At 48.0% G+C, this 9,991-nt stretch overlaps 1 protein-coding gene across 1 annotated transcript; it reads left to right on the top strand.

The window, feature by feature from the left end:
• The first annotated feature begins 1,197 nt into the window (after window positions 1-1,197).
• On the top strand, window positions 1,198-9,991 carry Oas1 (2'-5'-oligoadenylate synthetase 1). The gene is given in 8 exon segments (XM_074060803.1): window positions 1,198-1,440; window positions 2,482-2,690; window positions 2,692-2,753; window positions 5,768-5,943; window positions 6,735-6,967; window positions 7,736-7,889; window positions 8,445-8,497; window positions 9,179-9,991. Coding segments are annotated over 8 exon segments (1,068 nt in total). The 5' UTR covers window positions 1,198-1,263; the 3' UTR covers window positions 9,183-9,991.

Here is a 9,991-nt window from a genome sequence, read left to right as displayed (position 1 = left end):
CTCACGAGAAAACTCATGTCCATAGAGCGAGGTTTAATGGCAGGCCCAAACTGCCAGGCTGGCTGGGGAAAAGATGACACAGCCCCGAGTCTGGGGGAGCAGTGGCTTTTATAGAAGGGGGAGGGTAAGGAAGTTAGTACAGGTGCAGTAGTCTCTGATGGGGTGGGGCTGTCTTAGAGCATGGGAATTTGTTTAAGGGTGGGGCTGCCATTTTGGCTGGTTCACAAAATGGTGACATTATTGTTCTATCAATGATAACTTAAAGCCACCTGAAGGGCATGAAGCCTTAACCCTGAGTGAAACTAAAACTTCCAGTTCTTCCCTCAATCTTTTCCAGCTTCCTCGTCTCACTCTTGGCTTGTTCTGTGCAGGGATTCACATTTTGTGAGACAGGGTCTCCCTATGTAGCCCAGGCTGGCCTCAGCCTCAGTGTGCTGGGATTAGAGGTGTGACTTATAAAATTCTCCTGTATTGTATCTTTCAAAGAATTTGGTGGGGGTTTGCTTTGGTTGGTTGGTTGGGTTTTGGAGTGGTACCGTGTGTGCTTGGTATATTTGAGGCTGCGAGCTCATTCCCTAGTATGTGTGTGGTGGTGGGTAGGGGGATAAAGAGAATGGAAGGAATTATGCGTAAGAGGAAGGAGAGGGGGCTTATAGGAGCTCTGAGCTTTTTGTTCAATTGTTCTGTAAACCTGAAACTGCTATATGAAGTGAAATCCATCATGAAAAGAGAAAAATATATTATGGTATTATTTCTTAAAAAGAAAGGAGAACTGTGTCCATATCCATGTGTCTGTGTGTCCACAGCTGAAAAATCTCTGTGCCATGGTGTCTGCAATGGTGAGTAGTTTGGAGTTTCAGATCATAGATGATCTTCATACTTCTGATTTTTTTCTGACTTTTTTCTTTTTGCAGTCTGCATGCATTCCTATTAAAAATCACAGAAGACTATGCAACAATTTTTTCAACAACAAAGAAAGCCCAAGGAGGAAACCCCAAATCTGGTTTTAGTATGAGTCCTCTTAGTTCAGGGTCAGGGGGAGGTGTTAAAAAGCAACAGGCCGGTCTGGTTGTGAAAGGACAGAGGAAGTTTCAGGAAGCAGGGAGCAGGTGACCAAGAGGAAGTTGTGGGGTGGGGCGGGGACAGGCCACATCTTCTCCCTTCCCAGGAAACCAGGAAGCCAGCACAGCCCAGGCTCAGCCAGCTGAAGACATAAGAGCTAGCAGGTCCCCAAGACAGTCCTACTCTCTTGTCCTACTGAGGATGGAGCTCAGAAAAACCAGGGCCACGGAGCTAGACAAATTCATTGAAGACCACCTCCTGCCAGACACTGAGCTCCACAAGCAGGTCAAAGCAACCATCCAAATCATTTGCAAGTTTCTGAAAGAAAGGTGTTTCCAAGGGGCCACCCACCCTGTGTGGGTGTCAGAAGTGGTGAAGGTGAGGCTGCTCCTGCCTGTCTGGGCAGGGGGCACTGAGTGGGCAAAAGTCTCTCAGAGCTCAGGCTATTAATCTGAGGGGTGGGGATTGAGATCTTTGGGGCTGGGGGTGTCTGATCTGTCCACATCACAGACATAACCAAGCTTGTTACAAATCAGCTCTGCGTGAGGTCTTACATTTGGATTGTTAAGAAGTATCTTAGGTAAAGTTTATGATCCACCACCATTTCACAGAAAGGGAAACTGAGGCCCTACTGTGGTAAATGATGTGCTGATGATAGCCAGGCTGGGGTTTCTTCAGTCTTGTGAGCTAGTTAAGAGTCGTAAGTTTTGAAAGTTTTGAAAGCAATGGCATTGACTTGCTGTGAAACCTTGAGCAAGTTACTTAATTTCTCTGTGCCAGAGACTCCCCAAGGATAATTTCTAATTGGCTCATGCTTGGAATCCCAGCTATACAGGAGGCACAGATTGGGAAGATCACATTTTGAGGCCAGTCTGGGAAAAAAAGTTATTGAGACCCCAATCTCAACCAATAAGCCAGGTTTGATGTTCACATCTGTAATCCCAGCTGGGTAGAAGGCCCTAGGTAGGAAGACTGATGTCTGGGGCTAACCCTGGGCAAAAATTTAAGATGCTACCTGAAAAATAAACTGAATCAAAAAGGGCTGGAGGCGTGGCTCAAGCAGTAGAGCACTTACTTAGCAAGCATGAAGTCCTGAGTTCAAACCCCAGTACTGCCAAAAATAAAAATAATAGTAACACAAGATAGCAAAAGACAGAGAGTACAGAACAGAGACTCTGGAACAAGGTAGTGGACTGGTGAACTTCACTGAGCATTCATTCCGGTCTGTACAGTGGGAACTTACATTGCAGCACTTAACTTAGCCAGGTGTGCATTGCAGACACAAAGACTTGTAGCCCTCTGAGGACCGAGTGTCTTGCTGGAGAAGAATGTTAGTGATTGCTCCCAGTACTTCATATGGAAGGTTCCTCCCAGTGTCAGTGTCCCACCCACTAAGCTGCTATTCTTGTCATTGTTTAGGATGGTTCCTCAGGCAAAGGCACAACCCTCAGAAGCTGCTCTGATGCTGACCTGGTTGTCTTCCTCACAAATCTTACCAGTTTTGAGGAGCAGAGGCTACGCCGGGGAGAATTCATCACAGAAGTCAGGAGCCAGCTGGAAGCATGTCAAAGAGAGAGATGGCTTGGTGTAAGCTTCAAGTTCCAGAGCCAATCATGGTTCAACCCCGAGCACTCAGCTTTGGCTCCAGAAGGAGGTGGAGTTTGATGTCCTGCCTGCGTTCGACATCTTGGGTGAGTGATCTCAACCTTCATCCTACACTGTAGCTCCTTCCTCACTCTTCTATTTCTGGGTTGAAATGGCCCATAATTTTGAGTGTTTTACCAAAGAAAGTATTGCATCCCTTTAAGACAATGGACGGGTGAGGAGAGAGGGAGATCAGAATTTCTCCAGGGGCAAGAATGAATAATCCATCACAGAGGTGACATTAAATAGCAAATTTGCACAGTTTGGGGACAGAGACATTTCTTTCTTTTTTTTTTTTTTTTTTTTTTGCGGTACTGGGGATTGGACTCAGGGCCTACCCCTTGAACCACTCTACCAGTTCTTTTTTGTGATAGGTTTTTTCGAGATAGGGTCTCATGAACTATTTGCCCAGACTGGCCTTGAATCTCCATCCTCCTGATCTCTGCCTTCTGAGTAGCTAGGATTACAGGTGTGAGCCACCGGCACCCGGCCAGAGACATTTCTTCTAGAACATCTATCTGCACAGCTTCCTAGCTCTATTGATGACAAAGCATGTGGATTTTATCTTTCTAAAAGTGAGGCGGCATAGATCTAGCTTTTAAAAACCCGGGGAGGGGGTTTGAGACAGGTTCTTGTTATGGAGCTGAAACTGGCCTTGAACTCGTGATCCTCCTACCTCCACCTCCTGAGTGCTGGGATTACAGGTATGCACCATCATGTCCGGCAATGTACTTAAAACTAACATCAATTTCACATTTCTCCCAACAAATAGGGAACCCTCACCAACCTTATGCTGAGGGTTGTGTATCTTCAGGAACATTTGGACAGGACTGGTAACTTCTCACAGGCTCGATGGCCATGTCAGGAAAATTGGTAAAACCCCACCACCTACATCATATAATTATTTAATATTGAATGATAAATCTACACTAAGACCTTATGATGGGCCTGACACATAGTAGGTCTTTAAAAATATGAGTTCCTGGGACTTGAGATGTGGCTCAAGCAGTAGAGCACCTGCTTACAAAGCATGAGGCCTTGAGTTCAAACCCCAGTATCACCAAAAAAAATGAACCCACAGCAGGTAAGTTTTGGAATAACTGAGGTTTTAATTTTCGAGCTGAACACAGAGACATCTGTTGGACACATGGAGAATTGCTACTTTTAAGCTGCAGACCCTACTACATTTATTTGCTGATTTATTACATTTGCGGCGGGGGGGGGGGGGGTGCGGCGACACTGGGATTTGAACTCATGACTTCATGCTTGCTAGGCAGGTGCTCTACCACTTGAGGCACTCCGCCAGCGCTTTTTTCATGATGGGTATTTTCAAGATAGGGTCTTGTGATTTGCCCAGGCTGGCTTTGAACCACCGTCTTCCTGATCTCTGCTTCCTACAAGGTTTTCACCAAGCTTGGTTAAAAATAAATAAACATCAGTTTCTAAGACAGAATTTTAAATTCCCGCATGTGCATTACAAGGCTCGGTGGATGTGGAGAAGCTCAGTCAGCTCTGTGTCACAATCCTCATGTTTAAATCCTCCTGTGATCGGCCTATCATTTAGTGAAAATCTGCCTCCCAAAAAGCAAGCAGTGTCCAAAACACAAGGTCAAAGCAAATAATGAAGTGGTGAAATGAAAACTTTAGATTTGTTGAAAGGTGGAGTATCTTTTGTGCCTCCACAGAACAGAGTGGGCTCATATATATATGAGCTAAAGGCAGCAGGAAATGTGAAAGACTAGAATTCTATATTAGATGCAGGGGTCCTACAGTTGCCAAAAATAAGAGGGAGAGAGAGACAGGGAGGGAGAATGCTCCAGGCAGAGGGAGCCCCCAGGACAAAGGCCTGGGGGTAGGGAGAGGGCAGGGCTCACTGGGGACCCTGCAATGGACTGGAGAGAGCCAGGAGGAGGCCACCCAGAAATGAGCTGGGGGTGCTGGTCTTGCCCCAGTGTGTGATCTTGGTAATGAACTTCTGAGCACTGTGCAGCCATGATCAAGTTTGCAGTGGGGAAGTGACTCAATTGGATTTGTCTTTTAGAAGGACCCTAAACACAGATTATCCATGAGCTGAGCACTTGCTCTGTGCACCAGGTCTATAGCCACGAAAAGTCAGACAAGGAACCTCTCTCCCAGAACCTGGCAATAAACACTTAAGCAAGCACGTCCACAAGTTGCCTAGCAACGGGGTGCATTCTGAGAAATCCATCATTGGGTAATTTTGCCATTGTGCAAACATCAGGGGCATACTTACACAAACCAGATGGTATAGTCTACTGTACACCTACAGCACACGGGGAGTATACACGAATAAGTGTATCTATACATTTATGGTATAGCCTATTACTCAGAGGGTCACAACAAACAAAATGAGATTATTCAAGCAAAGGGAAAAGAGTAACGACAAGAGTCATGGTGTAACATAGTGGCCGACTGCTCTACAGTAAGCTTTTCTTATAAGCAGGAGTGCATGTTGGAACACACCTATAATCCCTGCTAGTCAGGAGGTAGAGGCAGTTGGATCTTAAGCTCAATGCAGGAGTGCATGTTGGAACACACCTATAATCCCTGCTAGTCAGGAGGTAGAGGCAGTTGGATCTTAAGCTCAATGCCAGCCCCGGTGGCTGGAAGAGTGATTCAAGTGGTAGAGTCTCCCTAGCAAGCATGAGGCCCTGAGTTCAAACCCCAGTACCACCAAAAAAAAAAAAATGCCTAGGCAAAGTAAATGAGACCCTGTCTCAAAAGCAAAAATACAAACAAAAGGGCTGGGTGTGACTCAAGTGATAGAGCATTCATCTTCCATGTGCAAGGCTCAGGTCAGTCCCTAGCACCAATGGCTATGATGTCACTAAGCCATAGGAATTTTGTAGCTCCATTATAATCTATGGGTCCAATGTCACATACACAGTCTGCACCATGTGACTGTAGGTGGAGTTATTGTTGCTGTGATTAAAAACTAACTACCCTTTGCACTGACCCTCATACCAAGTTTGTTCCACTTCCAGAGACTGAACTTCAGAGAAAGGCTGACATCTTAAAACTGGAGTTTCCACCCTAACAGGTCAAGACAACAAACCTGAACCCAAACACTACATCAAACTTATCCAGGAATGCACTGCCCAGAACACAAAGGGCGAGTTTTCCACCTGCTTTATGAAGCTACAGTGAGACTTCCTGAAGCAGCGTACAACCAAACTGAAGAGCCTCATTCAACTCATCAAGCATTGGTACCAACTGGTATGGCCGCCTCACCCAGCCACTGTGATACCTTTCTAGACAGGGGGCAGAGGAGGAGATGGGAGGGGGGGATGCTGGAGGAGGGAAATTAAATTGAGGGAAGGAAAGGAAGAACTTCTTTTCATAGTTTATTCTGGATGGTTTCTTCTAATCTGCCTTCCAGTTAACCAATTTCCTTTCTAGTTGTGTTTAATTTACTGTTGTTAGTGACGATTTTCATTTTTATTCTAGGATTTCTACTTCATTCTTTTTCAAATCTGCCATGTTAATCTTTTATGGGTTCTAATTCCCTGCTATTTCAAGCTTTTATGTCTTTGAACATGACATTCTTAGTTATTTTCAATATCAAATATTTTGTACTTTATTACTATTTTCTTTTGTTCTGCTGGCCACCATGCCTGGTTGTTTATGTGCTCATTGTTGTACTTGAAAATTATTTGTGAAATAAAGAAAAAATTGAGCCACTGAGAGACTAAACCACCAGCCCAGAGTCAGACAGTAGCAGAGCTAAGATCCAAATCCACCTCAGTAAGAATCCATAGCTCAGGCTGCACCCAGGGCTACACACACTTGTTTGGTACAGGACCAGGTAGTAAATATTTTAAACTTTATCAACCACTTGCTGTCTGTTACAACTACTCACTCTGGCTATAGTAGGGAGGTAGCCATAGACCATAATAGAAATGAATGGGTGTGGCTGTGAGCCAATAAAACTTGGTGGCAGGCTGCATTTAGGCCATGAGAAAAAAGCTAGAAATCCCCATTTTTCCAATTATTTTTCCTCTTCTCAGTGCAAGGAGAAGCTCGGGAAGCCACTGCCACCACAGTATACCCTGGAGCTGCTGACGGTGCATGCATGGGAACATGGGAGTGGAAAATCTGAGTTTGACACAGCCCAGGGATTTCATGCTGCCTTGAAATTAGTCGGGGACTACCGGCTGCTGTGCATCTACTGGATGAAGTATTACGACTTTAACGACCGTATCATTTTTGATTACCTGACCAGGCAGCTCAGGAAACCCAGGTACCTGTACCCTCACAGTTTTGCTCCCACCTCAGGATGCAGCTGCAGCACAGTAGAAATGAGGAGGTGGAGGCTCCACATTTACAGAGCTTCTCCTGTTTCCTGGCACTGGGTGGGGCCTGTCCTATGCTACTTGATTAAAACAAGAACCTCCAGCCCCAAGAGAGGCCCTGTGGCCATCCTTCACAGACAAGGAAACTGAAGTTCTGAGCTTGTCCAAACCCAAACAGAAAATGAGTGAGGCTGGAATTAAAACTTAAACACCATGGTGGCAGCATCAATAATAATAATAATAACTGCTCTAGGAATTGAAAATTTGTTACAAGACTAACATATCCAAATATGATAACATGATAGCAAAAATGATCACCCGTGTAAGTGACAGGTATCGTTGTGGTCCAGCCACCTGCCAAGCATTCTGCTGCCTGGGTTTATCTTCATGTCTTGATCTTTGACATTGGCACAGGTCAATCCCCATCTCACAGATGAGGAAACTGAGGCTTAGGGAGCTCAAGTGTCCTGCCGGAGGGCGCACGGCTAATGAAGGGCAGAGGACGAATTGACACCCAGGCCTGCCAGGCTGTGAGCAAGGCTCACCTCTCGTGCACCTGTGCTGTGGGGCAGGGCCTCAGGACACATCCCGGAGCAGTGCCCTGTGGACCCCTCCTCATCTGAGGCCCAGGCTGTCCAGGCTGTTGTCAGCTCTGCCAGGAGACCCCGGCCACCTGGACAGCACCCAGCTCTTCACCCTCCCCTTCTGCTCTGCAGGCCTGTGATCCTGGACCCGGCTGACCCGACAGGAAACCTGGGTGGTGGAGCCCTGGAGGGCTGGCGGCGGCTGGCAGGAGAGGCTACAGCCTGGCTGACCTTCCCGTGCTTTAAGAAATGGGACGGGTCCCAAGTGGGCTCCTGGGCTGTGCTGGTGAGACCTGCTAACTCCCTGTACTCTGCACCCCCAACCCTCCGTGAAGCCCCGCCCCCTGCAAACAGCCCCGCCCCCTGCACGCAGCCACACCCTGCGTGTAGCTCCGCTCCCTGCACAAGCCACTCCCCTGCACAGAGCCTCGCCCTGTGCTCAGCCACACCCTGCATGTAGTTCCGCCCCCAGAGCAGCCACACCTACTGCTCACAGCCCCGCCCTGTGCACAAGCCACACCCCTGCACAGAGCCCCGCCCCTGTGCTCAGCCACACCCTGAATGTAGCTCCGCCCCCTGAGCGCAGCCACACCCACTGCACGCAGCCCCGCCCCCTGCACACAGCCCCATCTTGCTCTAAGTCACCCAGGCTCTTAGAGCTGCAGGTTGAGCTCCGTATTTCTCAATCATTTGGTTCTCAACAGGGAGTTCTGGGATTTTCCCATCCCCTGTCCAGCATTCACTCCACTAGGAGTAGTAATAAGTATGAACGACTTGCACTGCCTTGGACTATGCTTCTGTCCCAAGTCCGCTAATAATCATTTCATTAAATCCCTGCCAGGTGTGCTTACCAACTCCCTCCGGATTACCCACAGGAAAAGGAGGCTCAGAGAGGTAAAGTCACTTGCTCAAGGGACGCTCAGCTCGGGAGTGGCAGGGCTGGGGTTCGAAGCTAGCAGACACCAAGGCCACTGCTCCTTGCACTGTGCTAAACAGCCCGTCCTGTCTTGCCCCAACTTATCTGCAGACGGGAGACTTGGCGCCCCTGAATGACTTGGGCTGTGTCACACAGCTGAGGAGGCATATGAACTTGGCCTCTCTGATGCTATGAAGCTGATGATGTCATGGCAGCAATATGTCCCTAGGCAGACTCAGGGTGGACATTAGGGTATTTGGGGTGAAGTCCCATTGGAACCAGCCAAATGGGGAGTGGAGGGAGCAGGAGAGGACAGGGGAGGAGTGAGCAGTGAGGAGGGAGAATGGCAGCTTCCGCCAACTCCACAGACAGCTCCCAAGCTGGAGTGGCCTTTAGAGCTGTCACACAGCTGTCAGGTGGCCAGGCTTTTCTACCCCTTCCCTTCAGTCACTGAGTGTGGGCACCGCTGGAAGGGGCTTGGCTTTGTGGGGAAGATTCTGTAGCCCAGGCCACCCTACAGGGGCTGAAGTCTGCTGCTGGCCACCTGCCCAGCAGCTGGATCCAGCTGGCCAGTCACAGTGTCACCCCCCCATGCTCACAGGCATCGAGTTCCAAGGTAGGAACTGCTCCCTGATGTGACCATGTGTTTTACTTTGCAGATAGAGAGCTCCATTGGCACCTTCGACATTTAGAGTAAATGGGATTTTTTCTTGTTTATTTGTTTGGTTTTTGGCACTTCTTTTGGCGGTACTGGTGATGAACTCAGGACATCATGCTTTCTAGACACGGGCTCTACCTCTTGAGCCACACCCCGTCCTTTTTGCTCTGGTTACTTTGAAGATAGGGTTTCACTTTATCCCCAGGTCAGCCTGGACCATGGGCCTCCTATTTACATTTCCTGTCATGGCTGGGATGATAGGCACAGGCTACCATGCTCAGCTTTTTCTGTTGAGATGGGGTCTCATGAACCTTTCACCCAGGCTTGTCTCAAACTGCAATTCTCCTGATCTCCACCTTCCAAGTAGCTAGTATTACAGGCATGAATCGCCACCCCCTAAACCAGATGCTTTCTTACCCTCCCCAGCCAGCAAATGCTCCAAGGCAAAGAGACAATGTCTGCCCTCCTGTGAATGCATCTGCACCTGAAGGGAGAGGGAACAGACTCATCCAGACAAGCCCCTCCTGGCAGGCATCCAGAGAGGACATGGTGCCACTCTAAGGTCCTGAGTGCCCAACCCAGGACCAGGACCCAGTCCTCCTGATCCCTGCCTGCCCCAATCTTTTAGCTTCTTCCTTCTCATGGAGAGCACTGCCCCACAGCCAGCCTCATCCTGACTTAATCCATGACAATATTCTCTGAGAGATAACAGGAGTTATTTAGACAAGAGAGAGGAATACAGCCATGACGTTCATCTGTGTCACTGGTGCAAAGGCTCTGTCCAATTTATTATCAATAATAATGAATAAAAATA

The sequence above is a fragment of the Castor canadensis genome, chromosome 18 (genome assembly GCF_047511655.1).
Source record: "Castor canadensis chromosome 18, mCasCan1.hap1v2, whole genome shotgun sequence".
NCBI lineage: Eukaryota > Metazoa > Chordata > Mammalia > Rodentia > Castoridae > Castor > Castor canadensis.
The sequence above is the reverse complement of the archived record's forward strand: the minus strand, read 5'-3'. Positions and strand labels throughout refer to the sequence as shown.